Source organism: Corvus moneduloides, chromosome 1 (assembly GCF_009650955.1).
Source record: "Corvus moneduloides isolate bCorMon1 chromosome 1, bCorMon1.pri, whole genome shotgun sequence".
Lineage (NCBI taxonomy): Eukaryota > Metazoa > Chordata > Aves > Passeriformes > Corvidae > Corvus > Corvus moneduloides.
In genome coordinates, this window is record NC_045476.1 from 6,342,041 (window position 1) to 6,366,752 (window position 24,712).

The following is a 24,712-nucleotide window of genomic DNA, read 5'->3' on the forward strand; positions in this document are numbered from 1 at the left end:
CTCTTAAAATTGCCATTGATGTTAGCTAAGTTACAGTAGTGCTACAGTAGTGCCTATAGACTTCAGTGAACTCTGTACTCCTTCAAAAGCACAGGCTTGCCGGCAGAATCTTTGATCCCTTTGGGTTTTCGTAAAGCCACCAGCTGTGAGTGAGTTGTACTTTGTATCTGTTGTTCTGTCAGTTAAGCAGGTACAGATAATATAAGGTGTCTTCATGCTTCTTCTGAAAGGTGTCAGCATTTGTTTTCCTGTATGGAATGCAGTAATTGAAGTCATTTGCCTGTGTGAAACGTTTATTGTTGCATCTGTTGCAAATGCCAGTTGACAGGAGAAGGATTTGGAAATGTGTTTCTTTGAACAGCACTGTTTTTTGAGTCTAGTAGTTCCAGTTAACATGAGTAATGTGCTAAAGGCATTGGAGGGGAAGTGTAGGATGTGGGATGACTGACTGTCCTTATGATACTCCTGGTTTGAAGCTGTGCTTTGTCAGGGTAACTTTTTGATCAAGATTTTGGCCATTTTTGATTTAAATGTCTTGGGACTTTAAACAAAGCTTTCAGAATTTCTGGCCTGTTGTTGAACTTCTGTTTTCCTTTTCTCAGCTGACTTGAAAAAAGACTTGAGTGAATATGTTAAAACTCAGCTTCCCAAAACCACAAAATTGGTAAGAAATGAGAAGAGGGAAGGCTTGATTAGAGGAAGGATGATTGGAGCCTCTCATGCCACAGGTACCCTTGCTTATTTCTCTTTTCCTTGCATACTTTGGCAGTAAGTTCGTTGGGTGACTTCTCTTTTTGTAGTGCAGCTTTTCAGATGTTGAATGTTTGACCTGTGGTTACTTTAGCCCCCTGCAGGGGCTCTGCTTGTCATGCCACACTTTAAGCTACACAACTTAGCATTGTCCCATGTCTTTTTTCCCCTGCACTATCTCAAATGATAACTGCAAATTTGGGTTCAAATTTGAGTGGTTTTTAAACCTTGAGACACTTTGAGTGTCTCAGCTGTTCATTATTTTCTTTTTTTCCCTGGAGACATTTGCTTTCAATAAAATGAGGTACTTTTTTAGACTGGGTAAGTGAAATTGTGAAACAAAATCAGTATCGTGCTCTAAAAAAGTAACTTGTTTTATTGAAAGTTACTAACACAACTTATCATCATCCCAGATCTTCCCCTGCACTATCTCAAACAATGACTGAAGTGTTAGTGAGACAATGTAGAATTTTCCCTATTCTTGCCCTCAAAGAATGTTGTCTCAGGAGCATCTCCATGTGGTCAAGATATTGCAGTTACAGAATATTTTTTGCATGTTTTTTGTGCAAACTTTTGGTCTAAAATGAAATCTGCTCCCTTTTAAGGTACGCTAATCTGGTTTCCAGTTCTCAAATCTAATAGCAATTTTTCTTGCATAAGCTCTTCTGTTGCAGTGAGTGTTAGTTGGGAAAACCAGTATTTGGTGCTTTATAAACAACCTTTACCAGAATGTGCTTTCAGTTAAATTCTTTGGCATCTGAGAAAGTGTGTGCTACTTTCTTAAATAATTTTGAGTGGCAGATGAGTCTCTTAATTGGTGTTTACTCATTAGCGTTGTAATGGTATAATCCAGGGAGAAGATTCTGCTTGCATTTTCCAAGCTGTGCTAAAATTCATTTCAGTCAGTGCAATTTAAAATAATTTGACTGCTCTTTTGAACTGCTAGAGTTCCATCCCCATGCCCAGTCAATACTGTCTGTGGGGTGACTTGTTATATTTGCATGTTCTGGAGTTGTTTTCTTTAAAGCTGTTTCCCATCTCTTCCACGTTATTGTAGTGTTAAATAAATTTTATGTTGTGTCATAAAGATGCTGATGCCTTTTTAGACCAACTGAGCAGGAGGATGTGTCATAGATCAAACTGTTCCTACTGACTGTGGCAGGCAATCTCCACGTAAATTGACGAGTATTGCTTTGTTGAATGCACGTGTGTTTGCACTTAATTGCACGTTTGTGTTCCATGGCACCATGGATTTTTGTTTTGTGTGCTCTGCAGGGAAAGTGCTGGTGTTCCTGGACAGTCACTGCGAGGTGAACGAGATGTGGTTGCAGCCTCTGCTGACTCCCATCAGAGAGGATCGCAGGACTGTGGTGTGCCCTGTGATCGACATCATCAGTGCTGATACCCTCACTTACAGCTCCTCCCCTGTTGTGCGGGGGGGCTTTAACTGGGGCCTGCACTTCAAATGGGATCTTGTTCCTTTGTCAGAACTGGAAGGACCCGAGGGAGCCACTGCTCCAATCAAGTAAGGTTCCTCCTCTGTGGTGAGAAGCTTCGTGTAATACAGGCATGAGCAGAAGCACTTTCTAAGCAGTAGGGAGTGTTCTCTGGCTGTGCGGGTTTAGGAGCAGATGGCTAACCTGTCAAACATCTGACTTGTTTATTTCACCCACAACTATTTCACTTTAATTTCTTGCATTTAATCATAAATTAGATATATCGGTTTTATTAGGTCATACTTTTGGAAAATGCTTATACAATAGCAGCTTTTGCTGAAGACAAAATTCTGAGGGAGCTTATGATAGTCTGTATTAAACCTGTCCAATAATTTCACTTTTGAGCTATGCATTGATGTTTGTTTCCAGTCTGCTGATGTGCTTGGCTTAATGACAATTTGGATGCTGCCTTTGTGGCAGGAATAGCCTGCATATCCCATTAATACGAGCTATATAATTTCTGTGATGAAATGCTAAAGAACTGCTAGATTGGGAAAATCTGTGTTTGTGGTAATAGCAATTTGTTTTTGCGGTCTTCTGAGAGTTGTTTTAAAACAAAAGTCTCAGTAAAGCTCAAAACTGGGATTTGAAAGTTACCTTCCTTATCTTTTAACCACTGATGGCTGTGTGACCTGTACAGAACTGGCAATATCTGGCTCTAGTGGATGTGTGGCTGAGGTAAAGTGGTGTCAGCAGGCACCATTTTTTTAGGAGCAAACATGTATGGTACAGACACAAGACTAGAACTGTTCCAAGTGAATCCCTTCATAAAAAGAACCAGGCCTGCTACAGCAAAGGCAAGAAAGCTCATTGTTCTTTTCCTAGTTGCAGGTATCAATCTCAATACCTAATTCAGGTTTGTCAGGTGGAGGAACTTCACCTTTTTTACAAACTGACTCCTTGTGGATAAAATTTGCCAACTGAATCAGGAATTGGGTGTGTTTTCCTTCGACTATAAATGAAGAGCATTTCAGGCTGGCACAAACAGTTCCAGCTCAAGGTTCTCTGCTATCATCTGACAGTTCTGCAGTTGGCCTTCCCATGACTCCCCATCCCAAAATTTTGCCTGAGAAGCCAGGAAACTTACTAGGTTATTTAACAGTTTGACTGGCTTGTTTGGAGAGTGCCACTGTGGCAGTTTCTGAGCCTGGCAGGGAAAGACAGACTGAAATCATCTGAGTGGGGAATCAGCATCAAGTGTTAAAATCCTTATTCTGTTAAGAGCTATTCTCACATTTAATTTGGTTGGTGGCTGAAGGTTAACTGTTGCTGTGTTCAACACTGTTGTGGCATTCTTTCAACTCACTTTTATGAAAAAGTCCTATGCTAAAAAGACAGAGAACTTTGTAGTTAAAGCAAATGTAATAATCTGAAAAGATGACCTTTTCTGAGTATGAAAGTGATTTTTCCTACCTAAAGGTCTCTGCCTCCTTTGTAAAAGGAGCTAGATTGCTATTTAACCTTTGAAAATGGATTTCCATCCAACAGAAAGTATTGCATTTTAGAGACCTTCACAATGAAATATTTTGGTGTCAGAGTGGAAAAATTGAGAGCAACCTTTCAACCAAGGTATTAAGGTGACAGAAACTGTAGTAGAAATTTGTGTGAAAACAAGAAATGAAATCTTGACCTAGGTTTGGTTTCATCACAGAGTTTAATTTGCAAGGATGGTAAAAAGTTTTTTTCCAGCCCATTGGATGTTCCAACTACCATATCATGTTTTTATGTAGTGTTTTTACTCTTTTATACTCTTGTAGGTCATCCACATATGCCAGTGTTGTGATACAGTAGCAATTCAATCTAGAGACTGAACAGTGTGGATCATCTGCAGATTATTACATTCTAGTAACACACAGGCAAGGTGAAAAACTGGGAAATGCCAGAGGGACCATCTGTATAAATACACAAACTGTAAATAACTTGCCAGTAAACTGATAATTGAGTCAGTGATGAAACAAAGCTGCCTCTGGCGTTTGTTGTTCCTCTTTCTCTGTCCTATCCCTTTTCCTCAAGTTTACCAGGTAAAGAATTATGATTTATAGGTACTGGAACAATGGAAGATCACAAATATCACTTACAGATCTGCTTTTGAAAATGTTTTGAGACTAGAACTGATGCCTAGTGACTGGAGGATTTAAATTGTGTTATGTAGGTTTGTAAGTTTGGACTTTGGGACTAGCAGATTCAACAAAAATTACTGTTGTGGAGTTTTTTCCTCTCTCTAAAACAAAATGAACTTCTTTCCATGAACCTTTTTAGGTCACCTACCATGGCTGGAGGGCTGTTTGCCATGGATCGTGAGTACTTCAATGAGCTTGGGCAGTACGACAGTGGCATGGACATCTGGGGAGGAGAAAACCTGGAAATATCTTTTCGGGTAATCAGAGAATTTTCAACTCTGCAATTAAATGTTTGTGGCTTTTTGTTTGGTGGTGGAGTATTTCATAATACCTGTAAAGAAGCATAGGAAAGGAATAGTCATGCAAGTTTTTGAAATTAGTTTATGAGCAATGTCTAAGGAATTTCACAAGTGGATTAGGGATGTGTGGCTCACAGCAGTATTGCTAATATATAAGCTTAGTATGTTTCCTTAGACACCTATGGAGTTTTTTAGACACTTCAGTCTCCTTTCTGAGGACCTGGAAATGTAAAGGTTTCTGGAATTAAATTGAGAGGAGTAGAGGAGTGAGCTGGGTTGGAGAAATAATGAGAAAATCATAGTAAGATTTGAAAACGATGCTGCATGGGGCTTCCTGTATTTTATCTCATCTTCCCTGTCACTCCACTGAAAGAAAACCAGCTTTTTGTGCTCAATGTCATGCTTATCTCTTTACTTTCGTAAAATGGATTCATCAACAGGTTGGACAAGAGTCTGCCTGTAAATGATATGCTGTCATGACAGATATGAAAAGGGGATTAAAAAGTGAAGTTAGTATAAAAAAAACAAACCTAAAACCAGACACACAACCCCCAAAACTTTAGAGAAATCTGTCAATTAGAGAAATCAAGATTAGAGTTCAAAAATAAGAACTGGGCTTTCTTACATTTGAGTGACTTTAAAGGAGTGTGTTGTGAATAAATAAAATCTTTCGATTTTCAGTATAAATGTAATTATTAGATATCTGAGTAAAAGTGTGTGGAGTGTGAGGAGATCATTGTTGTTACCTTGTAATACACAGTTTCAATAAAAAGGGCATTGAAAAATTGGAGTATATTCAGAGAACTTAGAGTTTCTGGAAGTCCCCAGCTTCCTGGGGGAGAGTTGGAAAGAAGTTGAGTCTTTATCTTGTCTAGAAGGAGTTTTAAAAGTGACTTGATTATAAACTGCTAATGTGAGAAGATTTTCTGGAACTGGAGAACACAGTAGTCCAGGAAAGGGCTAATATTGGTACTTTTCTGGAAGATAAAGTTAAAAAAGAAATTTTAAAAGAAGAAATGGAAGTGGAGTGTACATAAAATGTAGATCTGTGGTGCCGCAAACAAAGACTCCTAAATGTAGCATCTGAATGGGAACAGTGTTTCTGAGGTCCCATATCTTAACAGAAACAAATAGCTCTGCCCAGTAAGTTTAGTTGAAAACTTAACTTACTTCGTTGAAAAGCTCTCCAGGCTCCCTGGATGCCAAAGACTGGTCTTTGTTATATGTCACAGAACTGTGAACAATCTTCATGCAGGTAAATCAATTTAGGGAACTTAATCTGCAGGATGAGTCCTAGCACATATATTTCAGTCTTTTCTGATAGGTCATTAGAGCATAACATTTTAGAAAATTTTCTGTTTGTCTCTTGAAAGCCATGATGTGTTTTGTGGAAAGTGTGGTCATGTGAGAAAAATAGTCTTTTGTAACATGGAGATCTCAAAATTTAATTTGTCAGAAAACCTGACATGGTAGGCCAACATTGCTGACACCTCATCCTGCATGATGTATAACCCTACCTTGAAGAAGGGGATGAGATAGTGAACAATCTGAACAATGAGCCATGTTCTGCTTTTGTATGGACAGATCTGGATGTGTGGTGGCAGACTCCTGATCATCCCCTGCTCCAGGGTGGGACACATTTTCCGTAAGAGGCGTCCCTATGGCTCACCTGGGGGACAGGACACTATGGCTCATAACTCACTGAGGCTGGCACATGTGTGGATGGATGAATACAAGGTAAGAGACAATTCTAGGTCATGAAATAAGGTTATTAAATGATTATTAACTGGCTTGTTTGTCAAAGGATTGTGTCACAGTGGGATCTGTTACACCTCTGATGGGGTTTTCCTTCTGTAGTCTGAACTCCTAATGTTAGTTTTGACAGGAATTCCTAAATTCTGTAGAATTGTCATTTGGCTTTTGAGTGCTCAAGTCTCCTCCTTGTTACTTTACTGCCTGCAGGAGATTGAGTTCTATGCCTTTTTAGAAAAGCAAAAGATGATGGATGAGCTTTTGTAAGCTCTGCATTGCTTTGTGTCCAAAACAGTATTACGTGGCAGCCATGTACTGTACCTTCAGGTAATTTCCATGTTGGTGAGACAGGGATTGTTTTTGGCTGCTTGTTTGCTTTCTGTTTTAATTAGCAATCTGCTTCTTAGTCTGTCTTGCCCTGGAAGAGCGATCAGGATTGACTTCTGGATTCAAAGGCAAGTGTATTCCTTCCTTGTCTTCAGATCTTGATACTGATGCTTTTGAGCATAGATCAGGTGTTTGTGAATCCCTCATCTCTGAAATACTAAACAACATTTTTCCCTCTGGGACCATAGGATTTGCTGTGTGCTCAGCTTCTGTGGTGCCTACAATTTCTATATGAGATATATTTTATTAATTTTATGTTCTTTGGAGGTTTATGTTTCAAACCCCATCCTTTAGCTTGATGTTCAATTCGAGGAATCCATTAGAGGCCATTAATTTTTATCTCCATTCTCCATCTCTGTAATGCTTTGGTAGTTCTGATCTATCACTTTTACTGATGTCTGGGCACAGTTGTTTTGTGATTAATTATGGCTTTCTCTGAAGCTTGGACTTGATTCTTTGTTATAATTTCCAGCTGATACTGTTTTGTTTAGCAAGCACTTGAACTGCTGATTCCAGCAGTCTCTTATCACAGATTTGTGTCCAGAACTTTTCCAGCTGTTTCTAGTCTGATTCTCTGATAGCTGCCAGAGAATGTATGGAAGACAAGCTTGGAAATATATTTGTTTTTATAAGAATAATGCAAATATTTAGGGCCAGTATAATTTACCAAAGCAATCTAATGATGCACAGTACAAAGATAAGACTTAAAGGAGTAAATATCAGTATTTAATAAATGAAATGGCATAAGGGAAATGATTCAGCAAAATTTTCATAACTGTCAAAAGCAAAATGCAGAAGTATAAGTTCATGTATACAGTGGTAATAAATAACATGTGAAAGGTAGGATACCAACATTTGAACTTCAGCCAGGAAAGAGGCAGTTGGAATAGCAGAGCTACTTTTTGAAGCAGACCAGTTTCTGATTGTGATGTCCAGTCTGTCTCCAGACTTCTCAGAGCTGGCCATCAGTCCAATGTACACCAAGTACACACTTCCCCTTCCTCTGCTATTAAAATAGCAGTGATACATCGAGCACATCCAAATGCTCAAAGATCTTGATGAGGAGAGATGTGTAACTTATCCAGAGGTGTCTGTCATCTGAGTATCAGATAGCAGGAGGTAATTGAAAACTGTCAGAACCACATCATGGTGGGTGAATTCCAGATGTCTCCTAGAGATTAAGCCAACAAAATAACATAGATCAGTGCCCTGAAAACTGAATTCTAAATGGTACCTAGTAAACAAATAATTGTGCAAATACAATGTTTTTTCTATGGGCTTTGTAAATCTATCTGGAATTAAATGCTGAAAGGGGATTTTTTTTTTTCTAGTTTTAGCTATAGTATTTGTACCACGCTGTACATTCACGAGTTCCTGTTTGTCCCCATTGTCTCTTCATTGGAGTCAAACATCATATGAGATTGGGTTGGAATCTTCATCTGTCTTTGCCTAGCCTGTAAGATTCTGAGTATTATCATAAAACAGAATGTGAAAAAATAACACTGTGGGAGCCTTTTTGGTGATGATGCAGATGAATGGAAAGAACTGGGCTTCCCAGAAAGCCCAGGTGATGGTTCTGATTATTCACATGAATAAGATGTGGTCCTACTGAACTTCATGATATTTGTCCCATTTATAGGTCTGTTCTGGAATGGTTTTATCCTGATTGTTTGGAAAGCTGGAAACACAAGACAAAGCACATTTGAATCCCATGACAATGAAAACAATTCATTGAACAATCAAAATAATTTCAAGAAACCTTTGTTAGATGAGGCTGATGATACATGCATCTGTTTTTTAGTTAATGACTTTAGGATGCCTGTATTGCCAATGGCAGTAAAGTCAGGGGCTGATTCGTTTCTTCCTCAAGCTGGCATCTAAAAAAGATCAGCAAATTTGTACCGAGAAGTGTCTTCATCAAAAAAACCCCTCAGTTTGAAAGATTAGCTCAGAGTTAGGCAAGATTAAATCTCACTTCCTATGGTAATCCAAGCATTGCAATTTCCTACTCCAGTTTCAAAGTTACTGGTTGAAAACACTAGCAAAATGAAATGAACTTTTGGGAGTTCTGGAAACAGCAAAAAATTGGGAATCAGTAATCTGAAATTCTTCTCCCCTTTTCCACAACCTGTTTCCCTTAAATACAGGAGCAGTATTTTGCTTTGAGACCTGAGCTGAGGATGAGGAGCTATGGAAATATCACCGACCGTGTAGAGCTGAGGAAGAGATTGAACTGCAAGTCATTTAAGTGGTATTTAGATAACATCTATCCTGAGATGCAAATATCTGGGCCCAATGCCAAAGCTCCACAGCCAGTTTTTATTAACAGAGCGCAGAAACGACCAAAAATAATCCAGCGTGGAAGGGTAAGAAAAACTTAAATATATAGAATTCTGGTGTGTTAATTATTATGAGACTTTTTTATGAAAGATTTGCTCAAATACAACAAAAATAGTCTGTTTCCGTAAGTTTTGCAAGAAGCTGTCTTGAAAATAACAGGATTTTTGTCAAACAACTTTCAATCTGATCTCTATTTCAGGTCATCCTCAGACTAGATACTGTTCCATGAGGTTTCTTACCTCAAAGCTCTGAGTTGGGAATTTTTTTGTCTTTAGAATGTGCATTCATGGCTGTTGATTCTGAAGATGAATTTGGATAGAGAGAAATTTAGCCTCAAATATTCACGCTCTGTTGGTTTATGATAAGAGTACAGTGTGATTAGTTTCCAAACTCTGCTTTTACTGGGTAATTTTCTGCAAAGGTAAATGTTTGCATCTGAGACTGATGATGGCTTTTCTAGTCTTGACTATTACCTAATTAACAAAAAATTAGTTTTTCTCCTCTCTTTTATTTTTTTTCTTCAAAGTAGAAGTGAAGAGAGAATTTTTTAATGTGTATTCATGAAGGAAATCATGATTAAATTCATGCCTTAGCTCTGACACCTTTGCTTATGGGTTTGTATGCAGTCAAAGCTACCAGACAGTTGCATCTGCTCTTTCCAGTGTCGAATTCACTTGATGTGTGCTTTTTATGCTTCCCAGAAATAATGGATAATTTCAAACCCAAGACAACTTTCTCAATGTCTTCTCTGTGAAAGAGAATACTCTGGAATAAACTGTTTCATGTGCGCACAGATTATGGTTAGCAGGTTCCTTTCTAGCTCAATAGTTGGAAGCATTTAGTAGTGATGTCCCCACAGGGGACACAGGCTGCAGTAGCTGCTGACAATTGCTGGTTCTGCAAGAAGTGAGTCAGGAGGACCTGTGTTCATGCAGGACCTATTGACACCATTAGATTTCTTGCTTGGAAGCAGCTGTCTAGTAATCCATCATTTGTGCAGTATTTTTATAGCAATATCCCAGCCAAGCTGTGAAGTTAGTTATGTGGTTTCCCTGAATAAAACTGATACAATGGGCTGATTCCCCTAGTTGTTGGATGCTGTTACTCCCCTAGTCAGACCTTTATTTCTCCTTTTTTCTCCTTTTTTCAATATTTAATAGCTTTCTCCTTTCATTCAGGCAGAAAGTTAACTGAGGACTTGTTGATGTTGGAGAGAGCTACTTGAGGGATCTGAATATCTCAGCAACACTTAATCTTCCCAGCAGTTATTTACTATGGTTTAATTTTGAGAAAAACTCTGTGCACCCCTTAAGAAATGGGGAGAAGAAGCAGAAAAATGCAGTTTCTTGGCTTGCTTCTCTGGGGTTCAAGAATTATACCCAGCATTGTATGAGAGAGTCAGCTTTGGCTCTGATGATTGTATAAACTATTTCCAGATGCCTGCAAGGAACAGAACGATCAGCCAATGTCACCACTGCGTGCCAGACTCTTTAGGATTTGGGAGGAATCGCTCCAAATCTCAATTTATTCTCAAAAACTAATTGGGCCACAGATAAGTGGTGGTTTGACAGCTGGGAAGAAATGTAATGATCACAAATGGTGGCAGTTGTTACCAGTGTTACCAAATGCTGGCCATCATGGCCAATAAAAACAAGGACAAAAATCATACAAAACTCACGTACTCTATGCTTTAAAAGCCTTCTGTTGAGTGAGGAATGATGAAAATGAGATCCCTTCTAGATCTGGGGTGTGAGGAAATATTAGTGAGAATGTTTTGTGTAATTTGTTTTAGATGTGTGTAGGGAACAGGAGAAAGAAACATGGTGCACTCGAGGCGATTGTTGATGTGCCTTGGGACAGCTGTTTCCAGAAATGGTGTTTAGTGAAAAATGTTATTTGGTATTTACACTAATTGGTCCTATCATGCGACTGAGCAGTTTGTTCCTTTTATTACTGGAAGTGTATTTTGGTTTCTAAAAATTTGTAGAGTCAATAGAAATGCCAAGACAGCTATGGATGTCTTCATAATAAAATTCAGCTGGCTAGTTAATCAGCCTGGCCTGGAGTTCAGAACAGTAAATTCTTTTTTCCTCTACATCCAGCTCCAGATTGGAAATAAGTATTTTTAATGTGGGTGTCAGATCTGAGGCCCTGCCATCTCTCAGCTTATGGTGTGCAGGCAGTGTTTGCTGTCTGAAGAGCCTGATCCCTACCACATTAGGGGAAGAAGGATATTCAGGCTGAAAAGTTCTGCTGGCCAGCAGTTAGTTCAGGGCATGTGTGTAATTTAATGTCAGAATTAGAGATGTTTTGTTTCTCTGAGTACCTCTGTGGGGATACCTCAAGATCTTCATGATTTTTTGATTCTTGAAATAGAACAACCTAAACTTCGTACAGCAGAAAATGTCTTGGATGTCTCTTAGGGTGGGCATCATTGTTCAAATCAGGAGAGATTGCCAACTTGCTGAGAGCCTCCTTGTTTGCTTTGATGGTAGATGCTTACAGTTCTGCATGACAGGACAGGCTTCTAATCTGAATTCAGTCTTCTGATACAACATTCCCCTAAATCCTGACTAGGCAGGGCATTTGAGCAAAGATAGCATTTGCGTGTTCGTAAAATGTTTTCTTCCCTGATCCATCAGTAAAATACCATAGCAGATAACAGTGGCTTTTCAGTTGTGTAAATGCTCTTGAAAATCAATTTGCAAACAACATAAATATCTGAAGTTGTTTTTATTTCAGTAATTCATTCTCCTTTCTCAGGGAGGCTGTCCTGTTCCATGAAGAGAGGCTGTAGGAGGAGACTTACGTTTAAGCTAAACTATAGAAAAATGCAGTTTATACAGTACAGTCAATATTCCTGAGCAGAATTTGTGGGGCCTCAGACTTCCATTGAGAGTGAAGAGAGCAAAGAACCTTCACAGAATATGATGAGTGTGTGCAGAGCCAGGATGTGTGTATTGCACTTGTACCAGAGGGAGAAATCTTGATGTAATTAGAAAGCAAATTGGAACTGTTTAATGCAGTTTTTTCTCCAAATTATCTGAGAAACAGAATGGTATTTTAAAAGGGAAGATTTTTTTTATTACTGGAAGTATTGGCTGAGTTGTTTTGAGCACACTAGGGATCTAGGGCTTTGAGCACACTTTCAGATCTAAGACTGTTGTTTTCTCTGACTATCAAACTGTTTTCCTTTCATAGCTGTATCACCTCCAAACCAACAAATGCCTGGTTGCCCAGGGCCACCCAAGTCAGAAAGGAGGCCTGGTGGTGGTTCGGGAATGTGACTACAATGATCAGAACCAGGTATGAGATTCCCAACTATATTAAGTAGTGATTCATGTCTTTAAAATGACCAGTATGTTTTCCTGCTGGCAAAGTGCCCTGGTGTGACATCTCATCAGCAGACAGGCTGCTTACCAAGGGTCATTCAAACCACGGGGCTGGCCAAGGACACTGGAGCTCCTACTAATGCTGAGTGTTGGATATTATAATTTCCTGTCTTTATGGCATGAATCTCTGTGTTTGGCTGAAGGCTGCCCTAAAGTGGCTCCTGACAGGTTCATAATCCACTGATTGGCACTTCAGAATTTGTAGCAGCTCTTTCAGTCGGGTCCTCATACTGGAATTTAAAGCAGCCTTTTCCTGCCCTGCTGGTGTTTGTGTACTGTACAGTCAGTCCTCTGCTGCTGGAGTGGCTGTATTTTGGGGTAAATGAATGATTTGTTGTTAAATAGAAGGAATTCAGAAGATTCTTTGGCTCCAGGTGAATTGCTGATCTGGGGATTAATTAGGGATGGGTGTGAAAGCCTAATGAGAATTTTTGTATTACTACATGAAGCCTTTGCTGTTTCACTTCTTTCAGGTGACAGAAATTCAGGACTTGGATAAAAAGTCTCCAGGGTAGAGAGATCTTCAGCTAATGCCATAAAGGCTTACCTAGCTAAGAATTACACTGAGAACATTATGATTTAGGAGCCCATGGGATATGATTCTAAAAGCTAGGTTGGATCTAAAGAGAAAAGTAATCAAAGACACAGAGTAAATGGAGCATGGGACGTAAAGCAGCATAGCTTTAGTAAAGGTGGGTTGTGCTGGTCTAACTTGATACTCTATGACACAGGCAACAGTTTTCAGGGAATGGAAACTGCAGCAGTGGAAGCAGAGTGATTTGTGATAGTCCCAACAAAATGCTGTGTACTTTGTCACCTGATGGGACTTTCTGCCTCCTACTTGTGGCCTCACCAGCTGAGTGTGACAGAGGAAGACGGAGGAATTGTGAGGGGTGTTTGCAGTTCACTGGATGTGTGGCTGGCTCTTGACACATGGCCTCCAGGCCCAGTTGTCAGACAAGAACCAGGAATGCATCTTTGTGCTTCACCTCTGGAACACTGAGAAATCATTACTATGACCAAATTGTGAGTCCCTGTGTGAAAGGTGGATTAATTAAAGTTGGAGTGGGAATGAAGGTTTTCCTATTTGATCTATTCCATTAGCTTTAAGATGGTCAGCAAGTCTTGCAAATATGAAGACTGTGTTAGTGTAATAGTAACTGACAGGCACCATCATCACCAAGTGATTGTACATTTGCAGTGCCAAAGCTACAGTGCTGCTTTCTGAGCCATTGTGTCTTTGGCTGAGAAAGCAAAAATGACTGCCTGGGCATGATGTCCACACAGTTGTGCTTCCCTTCTCCTTGCTGCAATATTTCTCATAATGAAGTGCCACATGCCTGAAGGAGAAAGTCTGTTGGTTTTCCATATCAAAACCTTTTTCTGACTTCTTTTTATCTAGGAGAGCAAACTTCATTTAGCCCTTTGGTGCTGAGAAAGACAAAGCCGTGCTCTGAGTGTTGATCTTTGGCTTCTTTTCTCATGAATCTGGTTTACTAGTGGTAAATTTAGCCATTAGTTCTCATAAAAAAACTGGCTGTGCTACCTTCTTTCACAATGATTTTGTTCTCCAACCAAGTATGTCAACCAACACTATGTTTTTCTGCTATTAGACTTATTTTGTTCTCCTAATAAATCCCAAGAGTGCATTCAGCCAACTTGCTGTCATAACCTCTTGAACAATCTTACTATAGCTATGTGAGAACAATGTAGAGAAACATGACACTTATTTAGCAGCTTCTGCTTATAAAAATAGCAAGAAACATCCTCACTGTTGGAGGCTTTTAACTTATTTCATTCAACTCATTGGCATTTTCAGCTGGTTTTGCTCTAGAATTATCTGTTTTATGCCTTTGTCCTAAGACAAAAGCCTGTGTTTGGTCTGGTGAATGCATGCGAGAGCTGACCAGCCTCGCTAAAGTCATGGGACTGGCCTTAAAAGCAATTTCGTTTTGCCTTTAGTTTATGCTTGCTTTGTTTTCTCTACCCTTCATGGCTGCTAAGGAATTTCAAATTCTCACTTAACTTGGATTTAAAAGAAATAACAGGTATTATGTAGCTTTCAATTGTATCAACATTATGGGTGTTCCTTTTCATTGTAGTTGACTTAGATGGTCATCATTAGGTGGAGTTGAAAATCAGTAAAGTGCATCACACTCTCCTGTTTTCTCAGGCTTGACTGACATTCGGTTCATATTTTTGCTATAGAAAGAAATAATAACGGAAGTGGTTCTCTTATCTAAAAAATATATTAAAAACTATTATGAAAACTAGGATGCTCCATTAACTGTAACAGAAATAGTCTGGGATAATTCTGGGGACTTGAACAGAAATTTAGGAATAAGTAAGAAAATCTTGTTAAAAATAGCACCAGTGGAAGAGGTGATGGCATCTTACAGAACAGAGGTTTGAAGTGACAGAAGAGGCATCTGTGCTCTGGACCTTGAAAAAATAGTGTACTCAAGCACAGGACTTGAGAAAAGGTCTGTTAACACTCCTGTAGCATTTACTGAATGTAAGAATATGTCCTTTACAAGCTGTTCAAGACTCAGAGACTACAAGGTTTTGCTCCCATGTGCAATTCTTCTGTAAGATCTATCTCCCTAACTCTCTAGATCATGGTTATTAGTTTGCTTTTCTGACACAGCACGTGTCAGAGCGAGTGTGAAGAAGTGCAAATTCAGTCTTGCTGCTTTTCCACAAACTATTGAAGGAACAGTTCTTTGGTCCCTCTAATGACTGTTGTGGATTATCAGTGGCACACTGAACTGTGGAGCAGAAGGCTCATACCTGCTTAGGAATGACCCTCAGGAGGATGTTGGATTTTCAGAGTAGCAATGGCTTCAAACAATGATTACAGACCACCAAACTTGGCTGTTTGTGGTGATTGCCACAGGCCGTTCGGTGCTGTGATGTCATTGGTATCCATAATAACAGGAGTGAAGTATCTGCAAACCGCTGTGATGGTGCAAATTGCTGGGCACATCTCCTCCTCAGGGCTGAGGCAGCTCTTATGTGCTCTTAAGCTGAATTTTTATCTTTTACAAACTGTCTGACGGAATAATATAGCAGTGCCAAGCTAAGCAAGAGATTGTAACTGTTGGAAGTACTGGAGTACTACATGGGTGGTGGCAGGGATTTTCTTTCAAACAAAGGGCTGTTTCTGCAGTAGTTACTGTCTTGTATTTACTGAAAATTTTCAGTGTATTTCTCTAGTGCTAATGCAATTTGCAGATCAGATAAAAATGTGTATCCACAAAGCTTTGCCAGTTGGCCAGCCATGCCTTTTGCTGCACTTCACTGATCTCTGAAAGCCAAAGGGTAGGCAGATGCTTCCTGGCTTATTCATAGCATTTTGAAATTCAGGAGAAGGCTGTGGGATTTGTCTGAGTTACATGGATGAAGTAAAGTCCTGAAGGTACTGAAGTCCTAGGAAGCCCAGTCTTAAATCTGTGAAGAACTTAAAATACATTTTGAGAGGTCTGAATTAAACATCCAGTTCTTCCTAAAGCTGCACCTGTGTAAAAGTAGCTTAGACTAACAGAGCTCATACTTTGGACCTCTTCCCATTTATTTTGTCCACAAGATCTACTGTAGCACATGCTATACACCTGCCTGAAGAGATCCATGCACCTTTCATTTTATCCTGTTGGCTGTATTGAGAGATAGGGGAAAAAAGCTGCTTGAAAGAGGCCAGTCCTACAGCATTCACCAAATTAAGTATTTTATTTAACCACAAACATGATCAATTTCATTATGGAGAGATGATTTTTCCATAACATCTGCAATTTAGGTTTTATTTGAAAACAGAAATGATTCATTGTATGATTCTAATAGCATCTCATTGATTTTGTTTGACACCAGTGACTTTCCTTAGACCTTTGAAGCAGATGGTTGCCATGTGTCTCTGGGGGACAGCAACTAAGGGTGCTGCTTTCCTATGTGTGGATACTGGACACAATCCCAGTTTTAGAAACCAAAGTCTTCACAGTGATGCTCTCCTAATTCTGCTGGTTAGGAAGTGCATGCAGGTTGAAAATATCCTGCACCTCCGTTACCTCCTTTTTTTTAATAGATTAGATTTTTTAATGGTTTGGTTTGTGGGTGGTTTTTTTTTTTTTTTTTTTTAGAAAATACATAGGAGGATAAAACAAGAGATCTCTCAGAAACGAGGCATAAAACCTGGGAAGGCACCTTTCTGCTTATAGTCTTTTGATACTGTGCTGCCTGACAGAAGTTTCTTTCCTATATGGGGCTGTTAATGGCCTTTAACAAGAGCTGAACATAATCCTTTTAGTCTTCAGCAGAAAATTAGTTAATAATTTTTGGAGTATGCTAAGGCTTGAAATTGTGTAACAAAGAAACCTCATGGGGTGGCTTTGCTTTCCTGGTGCTCGAATCTGTTAATAATCTGCAAGTTCATAGTGATACTCTAATCTGGATTTGGAACCAAATTTGGGGCTATTTTTCCTCTTTCCTTTGTTTTCTACACTAAGCACATAATTAGTTTGAAATTAATTTTGGCTGTCTTGTGTAAGCCTTTCTGGAGAAGTATCACACTGGATTTAACCACTGTCTTGTGTTCTTTGCCATTACTCAGCTTTAGATTGAAGGTCTGTCCGTGTGTCACTGAAGTCTTCTCTCTCCATTCTTACCAGTTCATCTCTTGTTTGGATTTGGCTCCATCATTATTCTTTTAATAGTGATTCTCTCTGGCAAGTCCTGCCATTTCTCCATTCTCTCCTTCCTCTTTAATCTTGCCATGACAGGGTTTAAACACAAAAGAGTATTTTAGAAGGCACAGAATGCCTGAGGTTAGGGCAAATTTTAATGTGATCCCTGCACTTCTTCCAAGGAGGCCTTCCTTGTGTTATAATAGTCACTGTGATAATGAGCTGTGTGCTTTCCAGTCATGCTGTCCAGCTGAGGCTGTGTCCTGCAGCAGTACCATCCCATGGCTAGTGCTTGTCCTGGTACCGTGCAAACTGCCACTTGCTCCGAGCGGGACAGACGGAGCCCGATCGCGGGCGGGTGAATCCCCAGCTCGGGTTCGCCTCGCACCCCGATGGCTGATGCGTGCGAAGGAGGTAGGAAAAAGCAGAGGGCTTCTCGTGGGAGAAGAGAGTTTATTCCAGGGTGAGAGCCCACGAGGAGAGCCAGAGAGAGCAGAGCACTCAATGCTCAAAGAGGTTTCAAATCCTAAATTACATAACTTGCTCTCGCAGCTTGTCTTTCTGCTGTCCCACTGGGAGCAGCCCTATTCTGTAATGCACGTGAGGTGGCACACCGACCTCCCAGGTCCTATTGCAGCAGGGAACCGGAGTGCCGACGCCTTGGCAGCCCCGGTGCAATTGGCATTGCTACCGGGAACGTTCCAACAAGCTAAGTTGAGCCATCGATTCTACCATCGAAATGTCCCGGCTTTGGTCCTCATGTTCCCTCTCTCACGCAGCCGAGCTGAGGGCATTGTGGCCACTTGCCCTGACTGTCAGAAATATCAAATTCCATCCCTAGGGTCCAGTGTGTGTCCAACGCCGTCTCAATAGCTGCCAGCTGTGGCAGACTGATGTGACGCACGTCCCCGAATTCGGGAGGTCTAAGTATGTCCACGTCTCCGTAGACACCTTCTCAGGAGCAGTTTTTGCCTCTTCCCATTGTGGGGAGAAGGCAAAAGATGTCATCAAACACTTTCTGTTGGCATTTGCCACCCTGGGAGTGCCAGCAGAAATCAAGACAGATAATGGTCCAGCATATGCCTTGAAGAACCTCCACCAGTTCTTCGACACGTGGCGAATCCCAAAGCCCAGCGCCCTTCAGAAGGCTGGTTTTAGTCTCATAAGACAAAAAAAGAGACAAATCAAAATTTATGTGCGTGATATTCTGCCTGGAGTTTGATATTCCATACTCTGACTGTGAAACTCATGCAGACTTAATGGAAAGAAAAAAAATTACTCACACAGCGGGCATGGCAAGTGCAGCACTGAGCTTGAGAAATGGGAACAGGGCTGGAACAGGAGCACACCAGAGGAACTTAGTGTGTCTGTAAGTACTTCAGGGATGGGTATGAGGGGCTCAGCTCTTCTTGTTCACAGGCTCAGAAGTCAGGGGGAAGGGAAGAGAGTTGCCTTGCTCAACATCCCCAGAGGTTGGGAAGTGCTGTCCAGGTGCCCTGTGAATGCCAGGGCTCCACTGTGCATTTGGAATAGCTGTCATTGGGTGTTGAGCCAGATGGTCCCAGGATCTTCCCTGCACTGCAGGGCTACAAGTTTCCATTTACTTTCTTCTCTTTTCTCTACTCCTCTGTAACCCACGATATTTTGAGGTGCGCTCCCCCAGGTTCCTTCATTTCTTTGCTTTTTGGTCTCCTGTTGGTTATGAGAGCTCCGGGTCCTCCACAGCACTGATCTTGGCTGTTGGGGTTTTAGTTTAGTCTGTTTTTTTCTCTGTTAAAGGAATTTTCTCCCATATGCATGTTGCTAGGGGACAAATAGCTGTACTTAAGAAAGACAAAAGGGGAGTGGGGCGGACCTGGCTACTCCTTTGTCTACACCTGGGTGTGAGTTCAGTTCGCTCTGAACGTCCGGAGAGAGAAGCTGCAGAGAAAGGAGCTGCTGCTTCTTTCTTTTTGGCCGTTCTTTCTTCCTGCTGGAAACAACGCCGGGACCCCAAAAGCCGCTTTCCCTGCCCTGCTGGAGACCGAGCTGTGGCTGCCCTGCTCCGCTGCTGCTTCGAGCTTTCGCTACGCTGTAGCCCTGCTCGCCCTGCCTGCCTGGGCCTCCGTGGGTTTTTCCCATCTGGATACATCTCGTCTGCCACCCGGGATTTGCGTTCGTCCCTGCCATTCCAGCCTGCTGTTCCTGAGAGCCCGGGATCAACTGCCCAGCGGTTTGTGAAGCCTTTGTTCCATCCCTTCCCGGGATCCCAGGGCACCGGTGCCGCGTGTGTCCCGAGCTCGCTCCGGAGCGCCCCCTGCAGCCGCGGGGGAACCATCGCACCTGCCCTGCTCACCGGGAGCCGCCAGCGCCCCTGCCGGCTGCGAGCGGAACTGCACCCGAGGGGAAATAGCCTGACAGCCGAGAAGGCTGGCACTGGGTTTGTGATTGCTGTTACTGCCATAGTTGTTGTTGTTTTGTTTGACTGGTTATATACATATATATATATATAGTAAAGAACTGTTATTCCTATTTCCCACATCTTCGCCTAAAGGCTCTTGATTTCAAAATATAATAACTTGGAGGGAAAAGGGGTTATATCTGCCACTTCAAGGGGGGCCTCTGCCTTCCTTAGCAGACACCTGTCTTTCAAAACCGAGACAGATCTTGGCGCCCAACGTGGGGCATAAGGGCATTAAGAGATAGAGGTGAAAAAGGAATAACAGTTCCTGGATAACTTTATTTTGTGTGCTGGATATTGGAACCTTGTTAGGCAGCACTATGTGGTCTAGTTTACCCTGGTTCGGGTGGCATGTGGCCGTGGCTATATTCTTCCCCTTTGCAGCTCCTTACTTGAATATGGGTCCTCTGGCTAAGGCTACCATTGCTGTTATCCAGCTTGCGTTATGGGTCGAGAAGGTGAGGAATTCATGGGTTTTTAACTTCCTCCGGAATGTGGGCACATGGATAAACAGCTATCACACACTGAGCACATGTTTTTGGGGTTATGTTAACAATGGTACCTTCTGTGAGGAAATGACACCAGGGGAAGTTTTCCCCCAACCCCTCAACCAGTTCTTTGGGCCCACCCCATCAATTTTCGAAGGGTTTAAATTCCCTCTGAATACTAACCATCTGCTGCTGATAGGCCTACTCTATTTAGCATTCAAGGATAAGTTGAGATTGGCTTGGATATCTACCCGGACACCAGCCCCAGAGACTAGAGATCCTACCCCAGAGCCTGATCCTGCCCCAGAACCTGACATGGCCCCAGAGAGTAGAGTTCCTACCCCAGAGCCTGATCCTGCCCCAGAGCCTGACACGGCCCCAGACACTAGAGATCCTACCCCAGAGCCAGAGCCTGCCACAGCCCCAGACACTAGAGATCCCGCCCCACAGACTGATACTGCCCAACAGTCCACCTCAGAAATGGACTACCCAAACTGGGTGGGGGTACTGGCAAAAGGGATGCAGGAGATGTGCCAAGAGATGGGTCAGGTGCGCCAGGGGATATGCCAGGAGATGGGTCAGGTGCGCCAGGAGATATGCCAGGAGATGGGCCAGGTGCGCAAGGAGATGTGCCAGGAGATGGGCCAGGTGCGCAAGGAGATGTGCCAGGAGATGGGCCAGGTGCGCCAGGAGATATGCCAATTGCTAAGGGAATACACCTCCTCAGCTAGTGAAAAACCCTCTCCCTGCCCCAAAGAGGGTGAGTCCGATGGTGCAGCAGTGGAACCCACGGATGTTACAACCATCCAGGCTTCAGCTGAACCACAAGGACAACCACAGCCAGCAGCAGTCGCCCCTGTGCAAAGGAGGAAGTATAAGACCAAATCAGTACGACCAGTCAATGATGATGGGCAACCAGGGCCCTCACAACCAGCAGGAGAGCCAGAGCCAGAAGTCATCACTGAGTCCCTGTCGCACGACAGTCTCCGTGCTATGCGAAACGACATTGTGCGAAGGGGGCGTGAGCCTTATACCACCTGGCTGCTTCGGGTTTGGGACCTTATGGGCACAAGTGTGCAACTGGATAGTGGTGAGGCAAGGTATCTGGGATCGTTGACCCAGGACCCAGGTGTGGACCAGATATTTGTGAGGGAGCCAGGGCCTCTCTCTCTTTGGGAGCGGCTCTTAATGAGTGTGAGAGAAAGGTTCATTCACAAAGAAAGAATGCAGGAGTATCATCATAGAATGCAGTGGAAGACACTCGAGCAAGGGATCCAACAGCTAAGAGAGGTGGCAATATTAGAGGTACTCTTTGGGAAGGATGGACAGCATGATAATGACCCCGATAAGGTCAGGTGCACAGGACAGATGATGTGGAACCTGGCAAGGCTAGGGCCATCACAATACACCACCTTCATTGCAACGATTGATGCTGACAATACCCGAGAAACAGTGGGCTCTGTTGCCAACAGGCTCAGGCATTATGACAGCATGATCAATGGCCCGCTAAAAGCTCATGTCTCTGCTGTGGTCCAGGACCTCAAAGAGGAGATGAAGGAGATGAGGGAGGAGATGAGGGAGGAGATGAGGGAGGAGATGAGGAGGGTCAGCGTGGCACCAGTGCGAGTCACAGGCCCCCAAGTCAGAGCCCGTCGTCCCCCTGCGAGAGAGAGAGGGTACACCCCACGAGCTGAGCTGTGGTTTTTCCTGTGTGAGCATGGGGAAGACATGAGAAGGTGGGATGGGAAACCCACCTCTGCCCTGGCAGCGCGGGTGCGTGAACTCAAGGAGGGAGGCACTAACCGAGGGGGTTCCGCTAAGGTGAAGGTAGCCTCAGCCTCCCGTGACCGAGCTGCCAGGCATTACAGAAGGGAGGATGATATGTCGGATCCCCTTGAAGGTACCTCGAGCATGTACGCCCAGGGAAAGAATGATAACCAGGGCTAGAGGGGCCCTGCCTCTAGCCAGGAAGAGGCACGGGAGAACCGAGTTTTCTGGACGGTGTGGATCCGATGGCCTGGCACATCAGAGCCACAAAAATATGATGCATTGGTTGATACTGGAGCACAGTGTACTTTAATGCCATCGGGACATGTGGGGGCAGAACCTGTATCCATCGCTGGGGTGACCGGGGGATCACAGCAGTTGACCCTTTTGGAAGCTGAGGTGAGCCTGACTGGGAAGGAGTGGCAAAAGCATCCGATTGTGACCGGCCCAGAGGCCCCGTGTATTCTGGGCATAGACTTCCTCCGGAATGGCTACTACAAAGACCCAAAAGGACTCAGGTGGGCATTTGGGATTGCTGCTGTGGAGGCAGAGGGCATTAGGCAATTGAACACCCTGCCTGGACTATCTGAGAATCCTTCTGCAGTTGGGCTCCTGAAAGTGGAAGAGCAACGAGTGCCAATTGCCACCTCGACAGTGCACCGCCGGCAGTATCGGACAAATCGAGATGCTGTGATCCCCATCCACAAGATGATCCGCGAGCTGGAGAGTCAAGGGGTGGTCAGCAAGACCCACTCACCCTTCAACAGCCCCATCTGGCCTGTGCGCAAGTCTGACGGGGAATGGAGATTGACTGTGGACTACCGTGCCCTGAATGAAGTGACTCCACCGTTGAGCGCTGCCGTGCCAGACATGTTGGAGCTCCAGTACGAGCTGGAGTCCAAAGCAGCGAAGTGGTACGCCACTATTGACATTGCCAATGCATTTTTCTCCATTCCTCTGGCAGCAGAGTGCAGGCCTCAGTTTGCCTTCACCTGGAGGGGCGTGCAGTACACCTGGAACCGACTGCCCCAGGGGTGGAAGCACAGTCCCACCATCTGTCATGGACTGATCCAGACTGCACTAGAAAAGGGTGAGGCTCCAGAACATCTGCAGTACATTGATGACATCATTGTGTGGGGGAACACCGCAACCGAAGTGTTTGAGAAAGGAGAGAGAATAATTCAAATTCTCCTGCAAGCTGGTTTTGCCATCAAGAAGAGCAAGGTCAAGGGACCTGCCCGAGAGATCCAGTTCCTGGGAGTAAAGTGGCAAGATGGACGACGTCAGATTCCCATTGAGGTCATCAATAAGATCACAGCAATGTCTCCGCCGACCAACAAGAAGGAAACACAAGCTTTCCTAGGTGCTATAGGTTTCTGGAGGATGCACATTCCCGAGTACAGCCAGATCGTGAGTCCTCTCTACCTGGTTACCCGCAAGAAGAATGATTTCCACTGGGGCCCTGAACAGCAGCAGGCCTTCGCCCAGATCAAACAGGAAATTGCTCACGCCGTAGCCCTTGGCCCAGTCAGGACAGGACCAGAGGTGAAGAACGTGCTCTACTCTGCAGCCGGGAACAAGGGTCTGTCCTGGAGCCTCTGGCAGAAGGTGCCTGGTGAGACTCGGGGCCGACCACTGGGATTCTGGAGCCGAAGCTACAGAGGATCTGAAGCCAACTACACTCCCACAGAGAAGGAAATCCTGGCAGCTTATGAAGGAGTCCAGGCTGCCTCAGAAGTAATCGGCACAGAGGCACAACTCCTCCTGGCACCTCGACTACCGGTGCTGGGGTGGATGTTCAAAGGAAAGATTCCCTCCACGCATCACGCCACCGACGCTACTTGGAGCAAATGGATTGCCCTCATCACGCAGCGCGCCCGAATTGGAAACCCAAGTCGCCCTGGGATCTTGGAAATAATTACGAACTGGCCGGAAGGTGAGACTTTTGGGTTATCTTCTGAAGAAGAAGAGGAGCAGGTGACACGTGCCGAAGAAGCCCCACCATATAACGAGCTACCAGAGAGTGAAAGACAATACGCCCTCTTCACTGATGGTTCCTGCCGAATTGTAGGCGCTAGCCGGAAATGGAAAGCCGCTGTATGGAGCCCCACACGACAAGTTGCACAGGCTACTGAAGGAGAAGGTGGATCGAGCCAATTTGCTGAGCTCAAAGCTGTCCAATTAGCTCTGGACATAGCTGAAAGAGAGAAGTGGCCAAAGCTCTACCTCTACACTGATTCATGGATGGTAGCCAATGCTCTGTGGGGTTGGCTGGAAAGGTGGAATAAGGCAAACTGGCAGCGCAGAGGAAAACCAATCTGGGCTGCTGAAGAGTGGAAAGACATTGCCACTCGGGTAGAGAAGCTATCCGTGAAGGTCCGTCATGTAGATGCTCACATCCCCAAGAGCCGGGCTAATGAAGAACATCGTAACAACAAACAGGTAGATCAGGCTGCGAAAATAGAGGTGTCGCAGATAGACTTGGATTGGCAACATAAAGGAGAACTGTTCCTAGCTCGATGGGCCCATGATGCCTCAGGTCATCAGGGCAGAGATGCCACCTATAAGTGGGCACGAGACCGAGGGGTGGATCTAACCATGGACAGTATCTCCCAGGTTATCCATGATTGTGAGACATGCGCTGCGATCAAGCAGGCCAAGCGGGTGAAGCCTCTGTGGTATGGTGGGCGATGGTCCAAATACAAGTATGGGGAGGCCTGGCAGATTGATTACATCACACTGCCTCAAACCCGCCAAGGCAAGCGCTATGTGCTCACAATGGTAGAAGCCACCACTGGGTGGCTGGAG

At 43.5% G+C, this 24,712-nt stretch overlaps 1 protein-coding gene across 4 annotated transcripts in view; it reads left to right on the forward strand.

The window, feature by feature from the left end:
* GALNT11 (polypeptide N-acetylgalactosaminyltransferase 11) overlaps positions 1–24,712 on the forward strand; it is a 55,384-nt gene that overhangs the window by 25,057 nt on the left and 5,615 nt on the right. For all 4 annotated transcript variants that reach the window (XM_032098843.1, XM_032098859.1, XM_032098850.1 and 1 more), the window contains exons 5-10: positions 603–728; positions 2,026–2,275; positions 4,506–4,623; positions 6,250–6,402; positions 8,952–9,170; positions 12,346–12,450. In XM_032098843.1, coding sequence (XP_031954734.1) covers positions 603–728; positions 2,026–2,275; positions 4,506–4,623; positions 6,250–6,402; positions 8,952–9,170; positions 12,346–12,450 — 971 coding nt within the window. The remainder of the gene's footprint in view (positions 1–602; positions 729–2,025; positions 2,276–4,505; positions 4,624–6,249; positions 6,403–8,951; positions 9,171–12,345; positions 12,451–24,712) is intronic.